At 66.4% G+C, this 21,323-nt stretch overlaps 2 protein-coding genes across 6 annotated transcripts in view; both read right to left on the bottom strand.

Annotated features, from left to right (window-relative positions):
- The window catches only part of RGS12 (regulator of G protein signaling 12), a 67,635-nt gene extending 64,973 nt beyond the window's left edge, over window positions 1-2,662 (bottom strand). For all 5 annotated transcript variants that reach the window (XM_036327595.1, XM_036327604.1, XM_036327622.1 and 2 more), the window contains exon 1: window positions 2,568-2,662. The gene's annotated coding sequence lies outside the window, so the exon portion shown is untranslated. The remainder of the gene's footprint in view (window positions 1-2,567) is intronic.
- Window positions 2,663-12,952: 10,290 nt separating this feature from the next.
- On the bottom strand, window positions 12,953-19,816 carry MSANTD1 (Myb/SANT DNA binding domain containing 1). The gene is made up of 3 exons (XM_036297531.1): window positions 19,533-19,816; window positions 16,151-16,426; window positions 12,953-14,411 (listed from the first exon to the last, which is right to left on the bottom strand). Exons 1-3 carry the CDS (start codon window positions 19,784-19,786, stop codon window positions 14,171-14,173), a joined length of 771 nt encoding a protein of 256 aa, XP_036153424.1. The 5' UTR covers window positions 19,787-19,816; the 3' UTR covers window positions 12,953-14,170.
- Between the last annotated feature and the right edge of the window lie 1,507 nt (window positions 19,817-21,323).

Below are 21,323 nucleotides of genomic sequence, written 5' to 3'. Positions count from 1 at the left end.
CTGTCCCCTAAAAGGGCGTCTGCACGGTGACAGAGCTCGGAGCTCTGGGAAAGCGCAATCCTCCCAGCTTCGAGGCAGGGTGCCTGGGAAGAGAGGGGGCCATCCCAGTACCTCAGAAAGGAGGAGCTGGAGAGAGAGGAAGCCCTGAGATCTGTTCATAAGCTAAGTCCCGGTCCTTGGCCAGCCCTGGCGCTGCCCATGCAGAGGGTGAATCCATGGAGCTGCAGGAGGCAGCTGGCAGGCCAAGTGCACCAAGTGGAGATGACAGAGATTTCAGTTTGAGTCCAAAGTAACTTCCAGAACAAAAAACAACACTCTTTTCAAACAAGAATCACTGCAATGGACCATCCACGACGTCTAGTACACAACCAAATACTATCAGATGTTCAGACATTAGTGTGACCAGTCAAGATGTGACCATAGTCAAGAGGAAGGAGGTCAACAGAAACAGATCCTGAGATAACCCAGGGCCTGAAATGAGCAAATAAGAGCTACAAAGCAGCTAAGAGTGTGTCCAGGATTTAATGGAAAATGTGGTCACAATAAACAGGTGGTGTATCTCAGTAGAGACATAGGCACTATAAAGCAGCACCAGGTGGAAATTCTGGAAATGTGTGTCTACTTCTGAAGAGAGATGGCCAAAGGAGCGAGTGGCCATCAGCTCCCAGAAAGTAAAGAACAGCTGCTCCACCAGACCTGAGCGCGAAGCCAGGCTCATCTTCTTTCCTGGGACACCTGCTCCAGGATGGCTCAGCCTCTCCTCCGGGGCAGGGCACCCGCAAGGCCCTGCCGGACGCGCAGCGGCAGCCCCTCTGGCTAGAGCTGCCGGCGGACCAGGAGGTGTAGGAGGTGGCTCTCAGCACAGTCCTCTCAGCAATGAAGCCAGGAGCACTGTGGCAGGCTAACGGGTGGTCCCCAAACACGCCAGGTCCTAGCTCCTGGAACCGGGAGTGTCACCTTGCAGGGAACAGGACTTGGCAGGTGTGATTAACTTCAGGATCCTGGTGGACACACGTGGGCCAAGAACGGACCGACAAGGGTCCTGGCGGGAGGGAGGAAGGCCGGCGCAACCAGGGCAGCAGGGGTGGGCAGGGGGTGGGAGGCTCGGCCAGGGCGGAGGGCAGCCTCCAAAGCTGACCAGGGGCAGGAAGGTTCCTCCGCGGTTTCAGCCCAGTGAGACCCAGGGGAACGTCTGTGTTTCGGCCGAAGTTGGTGGCACTCGTCTCACAGCCACAGCAAAGTCCTACAAGTGCTCACAGGAAAGCAACCGCTGATGGGAAATGCCACCAAATTCAAAGAAAAGGGCTCTCCCCCAGGTGTGTCGTCATCGCTTCCCTCCCTCATCCTGACGGCGTTGTTGGGTCCAAGGCAGTAAACCAGAAGCGAACCTGCCGCTGCCGCCTGGGGCTGCGCCCGGAGCCGCCGCGCCCGACCCCCGACCCCCGACCCCCGAGGGCCAGCCCCAGCCGGGTCCTGAGCCTCTGCCTGGCCCGGGCCCTCCTCCGGGTGGTCATCCCAACAAGGGCCCTGGACCCCGGCTTTGCCCACAGGCCGCTGGGGGCCTCCCTCACCTCCTGACCCTCGGGCGCCCGCCCGCCTCCCGCCACAGCCCTCCTCCTGGGGGACCTCCTCGCCACAGCCCCCACCGGAGGGTCCCCCAGCAGCGGCCACGCAGGCCTGGCGCCTCAGCCATGCGCCCACCCCTCCCGCAGCCGAGGTCCAGCGGGCACTTCATGCCTCAAACCCACCGGAACGGAGGCGTTTTCATGAAACCTCACACGTAGGACAACTTATTTCTAAACAGAACTCGGCTCTCCTGCTGGTCGCCCCCGGGAGACCACCGACCCCCGCCGCTCTAGGCACCCAGGGGGCGTCTCCCTCCTCGGGACGCGGTGGCCCTTCGGCAGCCCTCCCTGTCCCCTCCCTGTCCCTGACCTGCAGGTGCAAGTGCCCACGGACCGCCGCCTGCGCGCACCCGCGACCCCAACCAGCCCCATCCACCAGCGGGGAAACTGAGGCACGCGCACCTGGCCACCGGCCCGAGGGCAGACGCACTCGGGGGCCTCTGCCTACACCCCACAACCCGGACACGACCACTCCGGAGTCTGGGGCGCGGGGGCGGGGGGGCAGGGCTCGCCGCTCATTTGCTGAGCCGGGTCCCTGGAGACGCCTCTGCCCAACAATGCGGCGCCTGTGAGGTCCGGCCAGGAAACCAGGACCCGCCGGGGCGAGCGGGCACGGGGCGGGGGGCGCAGGGGCCGGGTCCGCCCCAACGCCGCCCGCTCCGCCCGCCCCCAGCCCGGCCGACGGGTCCCGCAGCACCGCGAGGCCTCGCAGCGACCCGCACACGGGCCCCGACGAGTGCCGGGCGCTGGGCCGGGAACAAAAGGAGGGCGGCCGGCGGCCGGTCCGGGGAGTCTCTGAGGAGGCGGCGGCCTGAGGAGCGGACCGGCCCGCGCCCTGCACCCCGCGTCGCGCTGGGCGGGGCCGGCGGCCGAGGGCGCTCTCTCGCGCCCGGAGAAGAAAGAAAGCGGGGCGGGGCGGCCCTGCGCCCGCCCGCAACCTACCCGCTCGCTCCGCCGCCCGCGTCCGCGCCGCCCGCGCGCCCAACGGTCTCCACAGCCGCCAGCCGCCGCCGCCTGGGGTTAGGGGCGGGGCCCGGAATACGGGGCGTGGTCAGGGCCTGTGGGCGGGGGCTTGGAGGAGTCGGCGGGTGGGGCATCCGGGGGCGTGGTCGTGCTTGGGCGTGGCCTCAGGGCGAGGTGGGGCGTGGCCTCCCCGGGGTGGGCGTGTCTCAGGAGGCAGCGGAGCGCAGTTGATGGGTGGGTCGGAGCCTCCAGGAGGCGGGGCCTTCACGGAGCGCGAAACCGGACGTGCGGCCAGGCCGCTAGGGGCGGGGCATCAGGGGACCAAGGTAGGAAGAAACAAGGGCGGGGCCTTGAAATAGGAGGCGGGCCTCCCAGGCAGGGGGCGGGACTTCCGCCGCCGAGTGGTGACCACGCATCCCGCCCGGCCCTGGAAGCCCTACGCCCCCGCTTCAGTCCCCTCCGGGCCACCTCTCGGTCCCCTTCGGTGCCCCCGCCGCGCCCGCCCGCCCTCTCTTCCGACTGCCTTCCGGACTTTGATGCTCGGCGAGATCGCATTCATGGGAAACTGTTTTGAAGGAGGAGAGTGGCTCGCCGCCCGCAGGTGGGAGGCCAGGCCTGCGGAGCCCAGCGCGAGCGGTGAAGGGCCCAGGGGCCTGCGCCCCGCCCCCCGCCACCGCCCGACCGCCGCCTCTGCCCACTGGACCTTCCCGGGGTCGCTCCCCGCCCCGCACTCACTATTTCTGTGGCAATGACGTCCCCCTTGTCACCGGCCCGCCTGAGGACTTGCAGGAGAGGGGCCCCGGGGTTGCTGTGCAGCCTCAGGGCAGGGGGTTGGGGGGAAGCAAGTCCAGGGCTCCTGGCGAGCGGGCCCTGGCGGCCTCCAGGACGCAGCCGGCACGGCATCTCCCGGGCTGCCCCTCCCGGGCGGTCTCTCCTGGGCTGCCTGTCCCGGGCGGCCTGTCCCGGGCTGCCCCTCCCGGGCGGTCTCTCCTGGGCTGCCTGTGAAGCCATCGGCACAAGTCCACTGGCCGTCCCAGTCCAGCCCGCCACCGGCTGGAGCAATCAGAACCGAGGTTATGCTTTCACGTGCCCTCCGGTGCGCCCCAAACACAGCGCGGGCAATCCCCCCACTGCCCGGAATGGCGTCCGAGTGCCTCTTCCCCTGTGTTTGCAAATAAAACACCTCCACGGCGCCATGGAGTGTGCAGGGGGCATTAGAGGAGCGCTCTCGGCAGGACAGGACGCCGTGACCCCGGGCCATTGTCTCTGTCGTGGACTGAATGTGTCCCCCAAAACGTCCTGCTGAAGCCTAACCCCTGGTGAGCTGGTGCTAGGAGGTGAGGCCTCAGCGAGGTGAGCAGGTCAGGGTAGGGCCCCCAGAGCCCCCTGTCCCTTCCCCCACGTGAGGTGACAGTAGAGGGCGCTGTCCACCAGCCGGGACCTGGGCTCTCACCAGACACCAAACCTGCTGGGGACCTGGTGGTGGGCTTCCCGCCCCCAGAACTCAGGTCCGGCTGTTTCTCAGTGCCCCACCCCCACCCCACCCAGGACGGACTGAGGCACCCACGTCCACCCTGCTGCACAGGGTGCCGGCGGAGGGCAGCTGGAGACCACGGCCCCTTTCTGACCCACCACGTTCCCGCCTCCCGTTCCTGGCTTCCCTAGCCTTGTCCCAGCCACCCGCTTGGCCCAGGACTGCTTTTTCCTCCCGTCTTTCCTCTCCCCAGGGCTGGAGGCCCTGCGCCTCCCTCCTCCGTCCTCCCTGCGGAGCCTCCTCTCCCCTTTACACACCTCGCTCGCGGCCTGCCGCCCTCCAAACTGCGCACCCTGGGGGCTCCGGGCACCCCTCTCCTCTCCCTCTCCCCCTCCCCCTCCTCCTCTCCCTCCCCTTCCCCCTCCCCCTCCCCCCTCCTCCTCCTCCTCCCCCTCCCCCTCCTCCTCTCCCTTCCCCTCCTCCTCCCCCTCCCCCCTCCTGTCCTCTCCCTCCTCCACCTCCCCCTCTCCTGTCCTCTCCCTCCTCCCCCTCCCCCTCCCCTTCCCCCTCCCCCTTTCCTGTCCTCTCCCTCCTCCCCCTCCCCCTCTCCTGTCCTCTCCCTCCTCCCCCTCCCCCTCCCCTTCCCCCTCCCCCTCTCCTGTCCTCTCCCTCCTCCCCCTCCTCCTCCTCCTCCCCCTCCCCCTCCCCTTCCCCCTCCCCCTCTCCTGTCCTCCTCCTCCTCCTCCTCCTCCCCCTCCTCCTCCCCCTCCCCCTCCCCCTCCCCCTCCCCCTCCCCCTCCCCCTCCTGCTCCGTCACCTGCTTGGTTTGACCTCAAGGATAAGGCTCTGCCCCCCCCCACCCCCGTCCCCTCCCGCTTCCAGGCCCTTTGGCAGCTCGTCCTCAGGTCCTTTGTTATTACTCGGTCCCAGGAGGAAACAGGTGGTTTCCTCAAGTGGGGAAACCTGAGAGGAGCCCCCGCTGCAGGGCCCCGGGGCTGGTGCACAGCCGGACAGACCCAGGGACGGCCGGCACCACCTCTAGGGCTGAGAGAGGGGGCAGCCCAGAGGTTAGGGGACCCAGAGAAGAGGGGGGCAGGGGGGAGAGAGAGACTCTCTTTTTTTGGTTCATCCTCACCCAAGGATATTTTTCCATTGGTTTTTAGAGAGAGTGGAAGGGAGGGGGAGAGACAGAGAGAGAAACATCCATGTGAGAGAAACACATCGATTGGTTGCCTCCCGCATGCGCCCTGAGCAGGGCCGGGGATGGAGCCTGCAACTGAGGTAGGTGCCCTTGACCAGTCAAACCCGGGACCCTTCAGTCCACAGTCCGACCCTCTATCCACTGAGCCACACCGGCCAGGGCAGGAACATACTTCTGTGGTGTCCACTCCTTCTGCCACGTGGCTGTCCCCAGGCCAGCTTCCCCAGCCCCCGCCCCCCCTTCTCCCCGCAGGACACCCGCAAGGGCCACCCCCACCGCCTTGGCTGCCGTCTGCTCACCCCGCCCTGCACCTCACCTCTCGGCCAGGCTCCCAGCACGGTCTTGTCCACCACAGCCAGCCACCAGCCCCGTCACCCCTCACCGGCCACCATGGAGCCTGGTCCCCGGAGTGCCCCTTGCGTGGGATGCGCCCGCCTCCTCCCGGGCGGGTGAGCTGGTGTCAGCCCCACTGAGCGGCAGAGCTGGGGTTGCACTCCCAAAGCCTGGCAGCTCCACAGCGCCCCCTCCAGCGCCCCTGCCAGCCCCGCCCCAGCCTCCGGCCACCATCCGGCTCAGAATGCATGGTGGCCCACCATCTGCACAAAGAAATCCCAGTCTGGTTCCCGAGGCCGCGTGCCTTCCACCAGCTGGGGGGACCGGCGGGGCTCGGCACCCGCAGCGCCAGCTGGAGTGAGGCGGGTCCCAGGGGTCAAGTGGGTGCTCCTCCCTTGCGAGTTGGTGCCCTTCTGCCCCTGTCCTTGGCGGGCCTGCTGAGAGCCACCTGCTCCCACACCTGCCGCTCCCTCCTCACCTGTCAGGGCCCAGCTCAGGTATCTCCTACACCACCACCCCCCCCCCCGCCGGCCCAGGTGACAAGGAGCCCCTCCCGCGTACCCATCAGACTCAGGCACACCTGTCACCGCCCTGTCTCTGAGGAGGTCAGTGCACATCTGTCTCACGCCCCCACACCACTCACCCCCCCACCCGGAGACAGGGACTCCGACATCAGACACAACCGAGCCGCCGCTGTGCCAGGTGTGCTGGGTGTGGGGTCAGTGTGCAGGGCCCCAGGACTCTGGGGGGACCAGCCCAGCAGGTGCGATGGCCCAGGCACCCACGGCGGAGAAGGCTGCAGCCTGCAGGGGGGGGGGGGCGCGGGGGGAGCCCAGGCAGATGTGTTTCAGGAAGGGCCCTGGCTCCGTGGAGGGGACGGACCACTGTGAGGCTGGGGGGTGGCGCTGTGGAGCGGGACAGTGACCGCCTCGGGGACACAGTGACCGCCTCGGGGAGGGACAGTGGCCACCTCGGGGAGGGAAGGCCTCCTGGGGAAGTGGCCACATGGGCTGCAGAGGCTGGAGTCAGTGGGGGCAGGAGAGGGGTGGGGCCTTGGACCAAGGACCAAGGGGGCTAGAGGGCCCGGCCACAGGACTTAGACGTGGGCCGAGGGCGCCCAGGCACCTGCAGTGTGACTCCCAGCTCCCCCACGAGGTCTGTCCAGGGAGCAAGACCTCCCACCCGGACACCTGCCCACACCCCTGACCCACCCCTGGGTTTGGAACTTGTTAGGATCCGCGAACAGACAAACTAAGTGAAATGAAGTGCCATGCGGTTAGTAACCAGAAGGCTTGAGAGTCACTACCAGGCGCTTTGCTATTAAATACACTCAGGTCACCCCACAGGACAGGCCCCGTTGTCACGGAACCGACGGGCACCGGGCAGCCCACGCTCCCACAATGGACGACGGGCACCGGGCAGCCCACGCTCCCACGATGGACGACGGGCACCGGGCAGCCCACGCTCCCACGATGGACGACGGGCACCGGGCAGCCCACGCTCCCACGATGGACGACGGGCACCGGGCAGCCCACGCTCCCACGATGGACGACGGGCACTCAGCCTGCCCTGGGCCCAAGAAGGGGCCCCCCACCAGCACGGGGTGAGGTGTGCCTCCTCTGTGTGCTGTGTCCTCCGCAGAGGGGACCCTGGGAGCCGGCTGTGTCCCAGGCAGCCGAGTGCCTCCCACACCGAGTCTGTGGGCACGAGGGATGCCCATTCACCTGGCACCGCAGAGGCAGAGCCCATGTGTGGTGGTTCCGTGAGCCGAGGCAGGAGGGCGGAGATGACGCCGAGCCCCCAGGCCTCAGTCCGCTCCCTCTCCCCACCCAGCCCTCCACCTGCAGGGTCACAGCGTGAGGGGAGGGCAGGGGATGGGGCCTGGGCCTCTCTGGGTCTTAGCATCCCTGGTCCCTGGCCAACTGGGAGGCCGGTCGCCCCACCTCTGAGGGGCTCGCCACGCACCAGGAGATGCTCGGGCGGGACAAAGGCGCGGGGAAGACCGGCCTCCCAGTTCCTCTGTGGGAGCCACTTCCCCAGGCACCCCTCCTGCCCCGACGCCCTCAGAGGCCTGGGCGGCTGGCTCCCCTGGCAGGGCAGTCAGGGCGGACTTCTGGGAGGAGGGGGGAGGGGGTGAAGGCGGCAGCCTCTCTCCAGCGGAAGACAGTGACGGTTAGACATGGACGGGGCAGCCTGTGCTCTGCTTTGCCATGTGTTCCGGGCGCCTCCTCTGAGTCACCACCAGCAGGCAGCACCCTCGGCCGAGGTGCGGCTCTGAAACGGGTTCCATTTGCTCCGGAGACGCGAGGCGCTGTCTCGGAGGGTATTTCGCTGGCCTCGCCCCCTGCAGCTCGAGTCCTGCGTAAATTCAGCCTCGTTGCTCCCACGGCATTCGTTGACATTCTTGTCGTGGTTCCGGTGACCGTGGGGCAGACACGAGGCACGCTCCTCGGACGCCCCCTTGGGCTGACCCACGGCAGCCACGGCTCCGGCACAGCCCGGCTCCCCTGTGGGCACCGGGAGGCGCCCGGGCACCCAGGCTTCGGCTCGTCTGCCTTTCCCTTCACCCGCGTGAGTGAGGGCGCCGCATCGCCCCTCCCGGGCGTCTGCAGATGTTTAGATTCTCACTTGCCTTTGAAAATGCAATCGGCTCCTATGAAATAAAACGACCCCCCTCACGCACCCCTGGGCCTGGCCCGACGCAGCCCGAAGTCAGGGGCGCTCCGCTCCGGAACCTGTGGGCCGATCGGAGGGGAAACAGGCGGAAAGCACAGGACTGCTCAGTGCGGCTCCGCGCGCTCGCTCCTCCGAGAGGGGCTGTGACAGGTCTGTTCACCGCCTGTGGTCTCCGCCTCGAGGAACGCGCAGTGCGGGCCTGGCGAGGGGAAGGCCTGGCACTGCCCTCCCGCGGGTGCGGGGCTGCGAGGCACGGGCTCCGCGTTACAGAAGCCGAGAACCACCCGCGCAGCTTCCTACTGGCTGCTAGGCGGTCGCTGCAAGGGAACCTTTATGGACTCAGCTCCCAGGAGAGGGCTCTTCCCCGACCAGGGTCCGCACCTGTCACAGGAGGCGGGCCACGTGTTGGGGGTGGGGAGGGGGGAGCAGGGAGGAACAGCCCAGCCCTGGCCGGTTTGGCTCACTGGATAGAGCGTCAGTCCGTGGACTGAAGGGTCCCGGGTTCGATTCCGGTCAAGGGCACATGCCTGGTTGTGGGCTCGATCCCCAGTGTGGGGCGTGCAGGAGGCAGCCGATCCATGATTCTGTAGTCATTGATGTTTCTCTCTCTCCTTCCCTTCCTCTCTGAAATCAACAGAAATACATTCAAAAATAAAAGAGGGACAGCCCAGCCTCAGGACCAGTCACTCAGCACCACCGTCTGCCCCTCCCACCCAGAGCCCAACGTCGCAGAGAAAGTGAGAGGAGGGCTGGACAGTGGTGGTTGCCAGTCCTCCCGCCTCCCAGCCCTGGATCCCAGCTCCAGTCCTCCCGCCTCCCAGCCCTGGATCCCAGCCCCAGTCCTCCCGCCTCCCGGCCCTGGATCCCAGCCCCAGTCCTCCTTCCTCCCGGCCCTGGATCCCAGCCCCAGTCCTCCCGCCTCCCGGCCCTGGATCCCAGCCCCAGTCCTCCTTCCTCCCGGCCCTGGATCCCAGCCCCAGTCCTCCCGCCTCCCGGCCCTGGATCCCAGCCCCAGTCCTCCCGCCTCCCTGCCCTGGATCCCAGCCCCAGTCCTCCCGCCTCCCGGCCCTGGATCCCAGCCCCAGTCCTCCTTCCTCCCGGCCCTGGATCCCAGCCCCAGTCCTCCCCGCCTCCCGGCCCTGGATCCCAGCCCCAGTCCTCCCGCCTCCCAGCCCTGGATCCCAGTGCGCTGCGCAGCCAGCGTTGGATCTAAGGTGAAGCGACAGACCCTGAACGGCAGCTGGGCCCTCGGCAGCCCTGCACCATCAGACAGGCTGCGGGTGGGCGGGTGGGGCTGAGCGTGGGCCACCACAACACGCGACACGGTGAAAGCTGCTTCCCGCCCCACAGCCTCCCTGACTGGGACCCCGCACCGTAGCTCCTCGCCCAAACTGAGGAGACAGATTGCGTTCTGTGGCAAAGAAGCAAAATAAAATCAAAATATTACATATCACTCTCCACTGTTTATTTGCACACAATGTCTGGAATGGAACAGAAATGACAAGACATGCGAAGAAGTAGACAAACAGCCTATAACAAAAAGAAAACAATCACAAGATGTAGAACCCATGTGACCCAGTAACTGAAATTAGTCAACGCGCAATGTAAGAAAAATATTAGGACTATGTGGAAGAATTTACAGATAAAGATGAAAGAAAGAATTGATAAAGAAATGAGGTGTTTTGGAAGAGAAATGGGAACTCTAAAAATCTCAAAAGAAATTAAAAAACTGAAAACTATAATATCACAATATCTGAAGTTAAAAATGCATTGGCTAAGCTTCTAGGCACTGAAAAAGAAAATTTCGGCCCCAGTGTGGGGTGTGTAGAAGGCAGCTGATCCATGATTCTCTCTCACCATTGATGTTTCTCTCTCCCCATCTCCTTTCCTCTATGAAATCAATATATATATATATATATATATATATATATATATATATATATATTTTTTTTTTTAAAGACTTGCTATGAGCTATAGTAATCGAGGGAACGTAACTTGCAGACCAGTGGAACTGAGTGACGTTAGACCCGCTGTTGCTCAGAGAATTGATTTTTGACAAAAGCACAAGGAAAACGCCACGCGGGAAGGGGAGACTCTAAACGCTGGGTCCTCTGGGGGATTCACGTGGAGCTAACTAACATCACACAGGGTTAACCTGAGGCGGATCAAAGACCCAGGCACAGTCACAGCTTCCGCAGTGCAACACGGGAAAAGGCCTGGAGACTTGGGACACGGAGAGTGCTAGCCGGAGGCGAAAAATAAATCAGGTCATTTTGATTTTTCTCAAAAGCAAAATCTCTGCCCACCCACGGACACCATTCGCTCCCACTTCCCACAGGCGGCGTCCCAGGCTGAGCGGCCTTACCACCCTCCCTTCCGACAGCTGACAGCCGCACAAAACGGTACACCGGTCCCGGGCGCTGGCCTGCCGTCTGGGACGAGCCCCTGCTCTCTGCCTGGCCCCGTGCAGCCACCTCGGGTCTGCAGGCCCCTGCAGGAGGCAGCCTCTCCTGGGCCCAGGCTCGGATCCAGAGGGAGATGAGGGCCTGGCCGACCGGGGCCAGGCTGCGTGACCGGGGTGATACATTGACCTTGGGCCCCGCGGCTGGGATGTCAGTTCCACTCCAGCTGAGAGGTGAGAACCATCGCCCCAAATCTCACTTTCCCAGCACGGGGTGGGCACAGAGGCGGGCTCCGGCGGCCTTACTATTCCTGGCTGTAAGCTAAGCAGCTGCCCATTAAAATTCCATTAGTTTCAAAGCTTGAGCTGCAGTTGATATTTCTAATTATTGGGAATTAAAATTGCCCCTGTAATTTAAGGATAATTGCAGGCGATGCCAGCTGGCGCCCCGGGCCGCACTCCTCCCAGCAGAACATGGAAGGTCTCTGAACAGGAGAGGCGGGCGTCGGGGAGCGAGGGGAGGGGGTTGGTGCACAGCTGGAATCTCAATGTCAGCGTCATGGCTCCGGGGCCTGAGCCTGGGACGAGGAGGGCGGGCACCACGGTGCGGGACTGCGGACACAGACAGTGTGACATGCTGGGGCGTGGAAGGAGGAGCGGCCGGGCCAGGGAGGGTGGGGTGGGGGTGGGGATGGGCGCCCAGGTCCCCCACTCAGGTGGAGCCAGTCCCGCCCCTGCCCGCCTTGGCTCCCAGCTGGCAGGGCCCCCGAGGAAGGATCGTCCTGTATCGTCTGCGACCACCTGAGCCACCTGGGCGGCACCATCAGACGGGAACGAGGAACCCGCGCTGAGGCCGGCCTGGTGCCCAGGAGGCCGTGGGACGAGGCCACCGAGAAGCTCATGGCCACTCTCACAGCCTCAGTGAACCAGACCCACTCGGCCTGTCCCTCCTGCTGCTCACCATCCACCATAACACCTGCAGCCCCTCCCCCCACGGCCTCCCACCCACCTCACTCGGCTGCCGGCTGCTGCTGAGCACAAGTGAGAAAGTGCCAAGTAAGCCCATCACGGCCGCAGCTCTAGGACCACAAGGACTTTTAAGGGGAAAATCTGCCGCAGAACTGACCCCAATGTCAACTTCTGGGGGCCACTGGGGCCTGGCCACCCCGATGGGCCACACGCACAGCCAGGCCGGCCAGCAGGCCCAGTGTTGGTCAAACGATGAGCCCTGTGGGGGCGCCTTGTGGAGGCGGGCAGGCCCCTGAGCTGGTCAGCTGGGCCTTCCCCACTGTGCAGCGGTGCTGGGGCCACAGGCACCCCTTCCCGACGATGGGCTCAGTGATGCCATGTGGCGGCTGGACTGGCCTTGGTGGGAACATGCACGCCACCGAGACGGGCGAGTCCCTAACCCAGGGCCCGGCCACCACCCTGGGCTGGGGATGGCTCCCAGACTCGCCTCTGCTTCAGCCTGAGCAGCACGGTTTGTGTCCAGGGTTTGTGTCCATGCGTGGGGCTGGCGAAGGGGTCCTGCCGCCCAGCTGGCCTCTGTCCTCTGCACCCCTGGTGACCTCCACATCCCTGGTGACCTCTGCTTGGCTGGGTGACCTCCGCAACCCCTGGTGATCTCTGCACCCCTCGTGACCTCCACACCCCTAGTGACCTCTGCACCCCTGTGTGACCCCTGCACCCCTGGTGACCTCCACATCCCTGGTGACCTCCACATCCCTGGTGACCTCCGCACCCCTAGTGACCCCTGCACCCCTGGGTGACCTCTGCACTCCTAGGTGACCTCTGCCTGGCTGGTGATCTCTGTAGCCCTGGGTGACTGCCTGGCTGGCTAGGGCCATAGGAGTGTCCAATGAGCAGCGGCGTTGCCCCGGTGACCACGGCAGCCTCCTGGCCCTCTCTGCCTGTCCCCAGCAGTCGGCCCAGCGCCGTCAGAGCGGGCTCCTTCAGACCAGAAGTCACACCATGCCGCCCGCCACTAGCCCACCCTCCCTGCCACCTCAGAGCCTGCTGCCTGGGCAGCAGCGTGCCAGCCCCGGGCAGGAGGCACTCCTGTACCAGCCTCCTTTGCAGCCAGTGCCCGGAGCCCAAGGAGTCAAGGAGCTTCTAGAAAGGTCGCCACTGGCTGGGGCAGAGGCACTGAGGCCAGCTGCCCTCCAGGCCCCAGCGGCGGAGGCTCCTGGCACAGCCCTGCCCGCCTCTGCCCCCCAGCCCCCCTGCCCCCTCCGGGCGGAGTCCAGCCCCTCCCCGTGGCCCACCTTCCCTGCCCGTGATCACATCCCACCACGTGTTTACGTCCAGTCACGTTTGTCTGCTCCCCGACGCCAGGCTGTCTCGGGCTCCATCTGCCCAGAGTGAGCGGAAGAGTTCCCTTTATTTGTTCCCACCGAGGGGCGGTCCCAGCCCACGTCCTGGGCAGGAGAGAAAGGCCCTGCGCCCTCCTCCCTCAGTGTCCGCGGGGGTTTGGGGCAGACGGGGGGCCCTCCGTGTCCATGGGCATTTGGGGCAGACGGGGGGCCCTCAGTGTCCATGGGCATTTGGGGCAGACGGGGGGCCCTCAGTGTCCGCGGGCATTTGGGGCAGACGGGGGGCCCTCCGTGTCCATGGGCATTTGGGGCAGACGGGGGGCCCTCAGTGTCCATGGGCATTTGGGGCAGACGGGGGGCCCTCAGTGTCCATGGGCATTTGGGGCAGACGGGGGGCCCTCAGTGTCCGCGGGCATTTGGGGCAGACGGGGGGCCCTCCGTGTCCGCGGGCATTTGGGGCAGACGGGGGGCCCTCCGTGTCCGCGGGCATTTGGGGCAGACGGGGGGCCCTCCGTGTCCATGGGCATTTGGGGCAGACGGGGGGCCCTCAGTGTCCGCGGGCATTTGGGGCAGACGGGGGGCCCTCAGTGTCCGCGGGCATTTGGGGCAGACGGGGGGCCCTCAGTGTCCGCGGGCATTTGGGGCAGACGGGGGGCCCTCAGTGTCCGCGGGCATTTGGGGCAGACGGGGGGCCCTCAGTGTCCGTGGGTTTGGGGCAGGCGGGGCCCTCAGTGTCCGCGGGCATTTGGGGCAGGCGGGGGGCCCTCAGTGTCCGCGGGCATTTGGGGCAGGCGGGGGGCCCTCAGTGTCCGCGGGTTTGGGGCAGGCGGGGCCCTCAGTGTCCGAGGGCATTGGGGGCAGATGGGGCCGTCGGTGTCCGTGGGCATTTGGGGGCAGGAGGGGGTTGGGGGGGAGAGCGCTGTCCGGGGGAGGCTGCCCTGGAGCAGATCTGCCCGACCTGCTTCCGTTGGCTTCTCTGGCCCAGACCAGCCGGGAAGGCGGCTGTGCCCACCTCGGGCAGGAGACACACACGTCGCATCCCGCGTTCCAGGTGTCGTCGGCGGGACCACGGTGGAGCGTGGCGCCAGCACGTTCCCGCTGGGGGACCCCGGCCTGTGCCCAGGGCGCTCAGTGCCGAGGCGGCCGCGGCCGGCCTGTGGTCGGGGCGGGAGGGGCTGCGGGCGCCTAGCCGCTGGCCTTGGCCACGAGCTTCTCCAGCAGGCTCATCATGCGCTCCTGCAGCTGCAGGCCCTGCACCTGGAGCAGGTGCTGCTGGTCCAGCACGCGGCGCACCTCGCGGCTCGTGTCCTCCAGGGCGCGGCTCAGCCGCCGCTGCTCCTCCAGCATCGCCTCCAGCAGCCGCAGCTTCCGCTTGCGGAACGGGCCGCCCGGCGCCTTGCGCTTCTTCACCGGCCGCTCCTCCGACCTGCGGGCGGCACAGCGTGGTGAGCGCGGCCAGGGAGCGGCACGGCCCGACCCTCCCGGGGACCCGCCGGGCCAAGGGGAGACCGAGGCCTCAGGGCGCTCAGTGTCCAGGACGGTGAACGGGCCACGGGGCCACGGGCACTGCCGTCCACAGGGACCCAACGGCCGGGTCACAGGACACCCAGGTCCTGAGTCTGGGAGGGCAGGGAACACCCTGCCAGAGGACACCCCCAAATGCACTGAGCTGGGGGGCTGGTGGCACAGGCCCGGGGGTGGGGCTCAGTGTGGAGAGGCCACCGGGGAGAGAGGAGGAAGGCTGGGTGGGCGGGGTGCTGGGCGGTGTGGCTCTCCCACGGAGCCAGAGACCACCAGTCCTGCTGGCCTTGGGCAGATGGGGAAACTGAGGCCGCGGGAGAGAGGGCCTGGGTCATGGGCCCCTTTATGTCCCGGGGGGAGGCAGGCGCCTGGGGGGGTGGCAGGAGGGCAGGCGCCTGGGGGTGGGGCACGGAGGAACCCCTGGTGGGCAGGGGTAAAGGCAGCACAGGCTGGGCGCTCTCTGCTGAGGGGTGGGGCACCTCTGGTTGAACCGACCCCCACTGTGGGCAGGGAGCTGCCCAATCCCACCAGACCCTCAGGCCTGCCCACCCCCAAGCTTCTGAGTAGAACAGCGACCCAGCCAACCTCAGGGGCGGAGGGTGGAGGGCGGAGCTCTGGGTCCCGAGTCCCAGCCCGGGAGCAACCCCTGGGGCAGCTGGCGTCTGGGAACAGGGCTCAGTCCACAGGGACTTCCTGCCGACTCGCCTGGCTGTGGGCAAAGGCGTTTTTGTCTGGGGTCTTTGCTGAGAAATCCCCGCCAGGAAGGGGCACAGATGAACGGAACAAGCGCTCCAACCCCAGGGGTGTCAGAATCGAAGTCCCCTGAGATGCCACCCTCACCCCCGAATGGCAGACTCGAACACTGGGGCTCGGGAGGGTCAGGGCCGTGGCTCTAATCCAGACTTCCTGTCCTTGTTTCCAACTGGCCAACTCCTATTTACCCTTGAAAGCCCACCCCAAATGTCCCCTCTGCTCTCCCGCCCCCACACCACGGGGGTGAGTCTCCTGCGTGGCAGGCTGTGACAGCCCACTGGCCGGTCACGTGGCAGGAAGCACGTGACAGACAGCAGAGGGGGTGGGCGTCCCCACGCAGCCAGGTTACGAGGACACTGGAGGCTCAGCCCACCCCTCTCCTGATGTGAAGGGGACCCCAGGGCAGGGCCCGCTTGGGGGTCAGGGGGACCCAGAAGCAGAGGCTGAGGGGTAGGCAGGGCGGGCGCACAGATGGGGGCAGTTGGTGCTCCTCCATGGGCCGGGCCCTGCGCCCGAGTGTGTCCTCCCCTCTGACACTCGCAGCCACCCTCCGAGAAGCCACTGATCCACCCGTTTACAGAGGACACGGAGGCCCAGAGAGGTCACGAACTTTCCACACAGCTCAAAGCGACGCAGCCGGGGACACCCAGCCTGTGCCAGGACCGCCACGTGGCGCAGGGACCGCTGCCTCCCTGCGGAGCCTCCCTCCGAGGCCGCCCTGTCCCTAGAGGCGCTCATGGCCGCCTCCCTCTACAGCCCGCCAGCAAGAGAACACGTCCTGCTCTCTCTCCACTGGCCAACTCCTATTCACCCTTGAAAACCCAGCCCCAATGTCCCCTGGCCGCTCACAGCCCTCCTGTGGTGGGGGCCGGAGGAGGGCACGCACACTACCTGCGCTTAAGGGACAGTAAGCTGGAGGAGCTGTCGGAGCCATCGTCCTGGAAGCGGCCTTCGTAGGAGCACCGGTTATACGGTAAGTACAGAGGGGTGGACTTAGCCGACGGCGACAGGGACTCCTCGGTCTGGGACGTGGAGGGCCCCGGCTGCTGGCCGTCCGGCAGTTTGCCATCACAGGACTCGGGGGCCTTGGCCAGAATCCTATCAATGGCTAGGTAATAGGGCCAGTCGGGCGGGACGGACTCGCTATCTGTCATGCATTTTAATTTCCTGCAACGAGACACACAAGAGCCAAGTGTGAGAAACAGACCTGCTCCCGCCCGGCCCGCCCGGCCCCTGGCGGAGGCAGCACAGCTCCGGGACCCGGGGGGCACAGGGCTCGGGCGGCAGCCACTCTTGGCTCGACAGGCCTCCCCAGAAAGATGGGCCAGGCTTCAGGGCCAAGGTGACACTGGGCTTGGAAAGAAGCTGGACTCGGGACCTACGCAGCCTTGGACGCTAAAAGCCGCAGCGTGAAGGAGGCGGGGCCACTCCATCGTCCCTCGCCTCGCTGCGCGGCGGTGGCTGAGCTCCCCGCAGTGAACAGGCACTGCCCAGCGAGTCAGCACCTACAGGCCGTGACGCGACCGACGGGGAGCACATCAGAGGACGGGACGTGGTGGCACACGAACATCAAATACCGCAACGAAGGAGCGTGTGTTTCTGAAGAGGCCGCCTCGGGGAGCGAGACCCACAGGAGCTAAGGGCACAGGCCTCGGCATCCAGCTGATCTGAGATGTGTCTCGAGCTACCACTTTGCTGTGTGACCTTGGGCAGGTTCATTAACCTCTCTGAGCCTCCATGTTCACGTCAGTAAAATGGGGATGATCAACGCGATCTCCTCACACGGCCGTAGGGAAGGTTTAGTCGGACGATGCCCGGTGCCCGGCGAACGGGGGCTGAGCAGATACCACGTTGGCGGAAGGTGCCAGGAGGCAGCAGGGCTGGGCCGGGCAGGCCCCTGCTCACACTGCCCAACATCCCTCGTCCCCACTCAGACCTCGGGCCAAGAGGCTACACAGCCCAGCTCTGCCCACCAGGAGCCCGAGCCCCCACAGGCCCAGCGTCCTGCCCTCCCTGCAGACAGGCCCTGGCCCGGGCCATCCCCAGAGGTGAGGGCTGGGGAGGTGGGCCCACTAGAGAGCTGCAGCCGAGGCCAGGCCAGAAAGAAGCCCCAAGGCAGACCCAGTACCTCCTGCGGCCCACGGCTCCCTGGCCAGCCTCGGCCTGTGCCCCCGTCCCTGCCCCGTGCTGCTCCGTGCGGGAGACCTTGCAGCTGGAGTGCCCTGTGGCCGGGCTCCCGTCTCCCCCATGGGGCTCCCCACCGGGGTGCGGCCACGGGTGGCTGGAAATAGCCTGGCCATCTGAACGAGTCGCCCCAGTCCACAGCACAACCAGACGACGAGGGGCCGTGGCTCAGGGCGGTGAGCAGAGGCTGCCTTAGCAGAACACAGCCCCAGCCAAATGCCACAGACAGATCACACGTGGCAGAGCGTGGCTGCTGTCTTCCCAGCCACGGGACCACCGTCCATCCCCTGGAGGCCCGGCAGACACTGGGCGCAGGGCGAAGGCACACCCCCAGCCTCCACCCGGGCTCCCCTCCAGCCCCTCCAGGGACCCCCTCGAGCCAGCGCACTCCTTGGAGAAAAAGGAAAGGCTGCCCCCCAGCACGGGAGGCCCCTGAACTCCAACAAGCCACACTGCGAGGAACCCTCCTCAGGCTTCCTTAGCCTGAGCCTCAATATGCAAAGAGCGACTGTGAGCAAATAAGGGGCAGCCTCTGCTGGGTGGCGACAGGAGCTGAGAGGCGCCGCACCGAGGATGCGCCACAACCCGTGCGGCGCTGCGCATGCCCCAGCCTCCGCGCCCACCCCTGCCAGGTGCCCGCTCTGCTGCACCTCCTCTCCGGCCGCCTGGCCCGCGTCCTCCGCCTCCAGGAGCGAACCGAATCCCTCCCCTGGGACTCTGAGGCTTTCAGGATAAATAATGAATCACCGCAGACCCCGATGGGAGCCCGAGCGCTAGCCATCAGACGCGAGGCTGGTCAGCAGCCCCCACCGGGGAGGGCCCGGACAGCTCAGCCCTGGCCCCGCGCAGCCGGGACTCCTCGCTGCTTCACTGACTCCCTGCCTTCTGACCCCGCAGCTCGTTTCTGCTCGGGGCCTGGCTGCCTGGCTGGGGTTAGAAAGGGCCTTTGACCCGGGCCAGACCCAGGCCCTGCTCCTCCACAGGCCACAGGACGTTAAATTAATGCAGCTGGAAACAGCCTTTCGGGGGGCAAGGGCCCGAGGAGACTGCACACACCTCCAACCTCCTCGCCTATAGGGGATGATCCCCCCCCCCCATTGCTGCTCCTTGCCCGGGGCTGCCACCAGGACCAGGAGGCAGCAGGGCTGGGACCAGCGGGCCCACCCAGGACAGCCCCTCACGTCCAGGGCACTGCCAGGCTCGGGGGCAGCCCAGGCCCAGCCCTGCACAGGCGCCCACAGGACCCCATGCACTTGGCGCTGCCCCCATGGCTCCCAGCTCCTGCTTGACCTTCATGTCAGCAAGACCCTGGCCCATTTGCGACCTTCCAACAGCCAGTGACCTTCACCCTGACCATGACCCTCTCCACACTGTGCCCCCTGCAGACAGGCCTGGGCGGCATGAACCCCAAGGTGCTGGGCCCGCGGGCCACGCTCAGCTCCCTCCTGCACAACGCCTCTGCCTCCCCCGGAGCCCGTCTGTGCCCCACCCGCAGTTCCCCCAAGGCTGCCGGGGGGGGGGGGGCACCGTGGAACGGGTCTCCTTCTTCCTTCACAAATGAGGCCCCTCCCACGAGTGGGCCCCCATGGGCTCAGGGCTCCCTGACCCTGAGGTCGCAGTGGGCGCAGTGGATGCTGCAAACGGCTGAGCAGCAGGACAGGCAGGACTCAGACAGGGAGCTGAGCCTCTTTCTTGCCTTGGGCCTCAGCTTCCCTGTTTAGCAGCATCCCAACACCTGCTGTGGCGCCCAGCCTGCGCTGGGGGCTGCAGGCTCCTGGCTGGGGTGGGTGCGGGCCAGGGGCAGCTGCCTGCGGGCCGTGGGGCAGGGCAGAGGTGCCCTTGGGGCGGCCCGGCAGAGGCCCCAGGAGCTGAAATCTGCCCCAGCCCTGCCCTCACTGGGCCTCATTTCCCATCTCCCCAGCAGTGTGCGCCCCGTCCCATCTCACCACCATGAGGGCCCCACCTGCTTGTTGCCAGCAGCAGCCCCCACCAGGGCGGGCCAGGCGAGGGCGGGCGGCCGGGCGGTGGTGCTCGCAGCAGTGGTGGCGGTGCCTCGCGTGCAGTGCAGGCCTGGCGGGGCAGAGCCTACCTGTACTGGAAGGTCATGTTGGTGATCTTGATCTTGATCTCCTCGCCCAGCCGGCGCTCGCCCGTCATGGCCAGCAGCTTGCAGGCCATCTTCTCGTACACCTTGGCGTTGCGCTTGGTCTGCTTCAGCTCCTCGAAGAACTCCTCCCAGACGAGCATGAGGCCGCGCATCTCGGCGTCGGTCCAGTTCCGGGCCCGCCGGTGCTTCTCCGTCTGAGGGGACACCAGGTAGCCGGGCACCTCGGCCGCGGCCATGCCGGAGGCGCCTGTGGGTGAGCGAGCGGCTCAGGGCGGCCGGGGCCGGCGCCGTGGACAGAGCCCCACTCTGGGAAGGCAGCTCCACGCTCAAAATGGGGCCTACATCTGACAGGCAGGAATTTAGTTAAAAGCTTTTAAACGGGAAACGTCATTTTGATGTCACGTTTCCATAGCAACAGAGCAACTGCATCAGCTACAACAACAGAAACCTTTTAACTGAAAGCACAGGAATCAGGGCCGCCGTGACGGGCCATCAATATTGCAGCGGGCGGGCCAGGCCCGACACCGGCGGCCCAGGGTCCCGGCCCTGCCTCCGCCCCAGCCCGGCCACCAGGCCTCAAAAGCCAAGGCCACACGGGCCCAGGCGCCTGCGCTGGGCGACCTGGCTCCTGAGAGGTGGGGCCCAGGCCGCAGCCCCCACCTCAGCCTGGCCCCGGCCCACGCAGGCCACAGCCCAGAGAGCCCAGGGTGGGGATGGGACCAGACATGGAGATGGGGCAGGGAGGGAGATGGGGACTGAGGGCACAGACGGAGGGGTGGGGGCAGAGACGGGCACGAAGGAGGAGTGGGCACAGGAGCAGACACCCTCAGGGACATGCCAGGGCTCCTCTCCCAAGGCCCACGCACGGCGCCCCGGCAACATGCTCACGCCTTACAGTGGGGAATGTACATGTGTGAACCCAGGCCAGGTAGGAGCGGCTCCGGCCCCGAGCACGCCCAGCCCTGCCCCTCTGCGTGCCCATCTCCCTCCCTGCGGGGGGCTGCTGGCCGGCCTGGGTGACAGGGGTGGGCTGAGGCGCCAGGACCGTTCTTGAGGCCGGAGAGGAGCTGGGTGCCGGTGTGGGTGTCCTTCCTGCCCTGGGCTGCCCCACTACGGCCCCGGCCATGCTGCCCTAGCACCAGACCTGCCCTTCCTCCTGGCGGGTGGGTGCTCCTGCGTCCTCAGGCCCCACAGGAAAGGGCCGGCAAAGGCTCGCTGAGTAAGTGAACGAATGAAGGGACCAACCTTAAGTCATCCCCTGGCCCAGGAACCTAGACGTTACTGACGTTGCTCTTACTGGCAAACTCCTATTCATCCTTCAAAACCCTGCTCTGATACCACATTCTCTCTGAAGTGTTCCTACTCCACTGCGGTCCTCCTGCCCTTCCCCTCCTGGGACTGTAGCCACCGAGCCAGCTGCTGTGTTCCCTCCCTCCCGGCTGCGTGGCCCGGGTTAGACCCCACAGAGAAACATGGAGGAGCCGGGGCACCCCGAGTGCTGGGCGCCGTCCGCCACGTGGCACCGTGTGCTTTTTGCTTGGACCCTCCCCGCACGCCTGTGAGGGAGGCTGGCACCGTTAACGCCCACTTTACAGAGGAAAAGCCTGAGGCCAAAAAGGTGAGGTCACCTGTGGGCCAGGGGCCGGGCCGGGCTTTGACACCAGCAGGCGAGCCCGGGGCTGGGTGTGGCCCGAGGGCTGGCAGGCTCCCTGTGAAGGACACCGTCCCTCCTCCGCACCCACCAAGTAGCCAATGCTAACCACCGTGGCCTGG

The sequence above is a fragment of the Myotis myotis genome, unplaced genomic scaffold, assembly GCF_014108235.1.
Source record: "Myotis myotis isolate mMyoMyo1 unplaced genomic scaffold, mMyoMyo1.p scaffold_m19_p_1, whole genome shotgun sequence".
NCBI lineage: Eukaryota > Metazoa > Chordata > Mammalia > Chiroptera > Vespertilionidae > Myotis > Myotis myotis.
The sequence above is the reverse complement of the archived record's forward strand: the minus strand, read 5'-3'. Positions and strand labels throughout refer to the sequence as shown.

Bases quoted from the DNA above. Each gene is read 5' to 3' on its own strand.
- MSANTD1 (XM_036297531.1), bottom strand. From the start codon at position 19,786: ATGGCCGCGGCCGAGGTGCCCGGCTACCTGGTGTCCCCTCAGACGGAG. The intron at 16,427-19,532 runs GTAGGCTCTGCC...GTCTCGTTGCAG, and splicing joins AACATGACCTTCCAGTACAG to GAAATTAAAATGCATGACAG. The intron at 14,412-16,150 runs GTAGTGTGCGTG...TGCCGCCCGCAG, and splicing joins TTACTGTCCCTTAAGCGCAG to GTCGGAGGAGCGGCCGGTGA.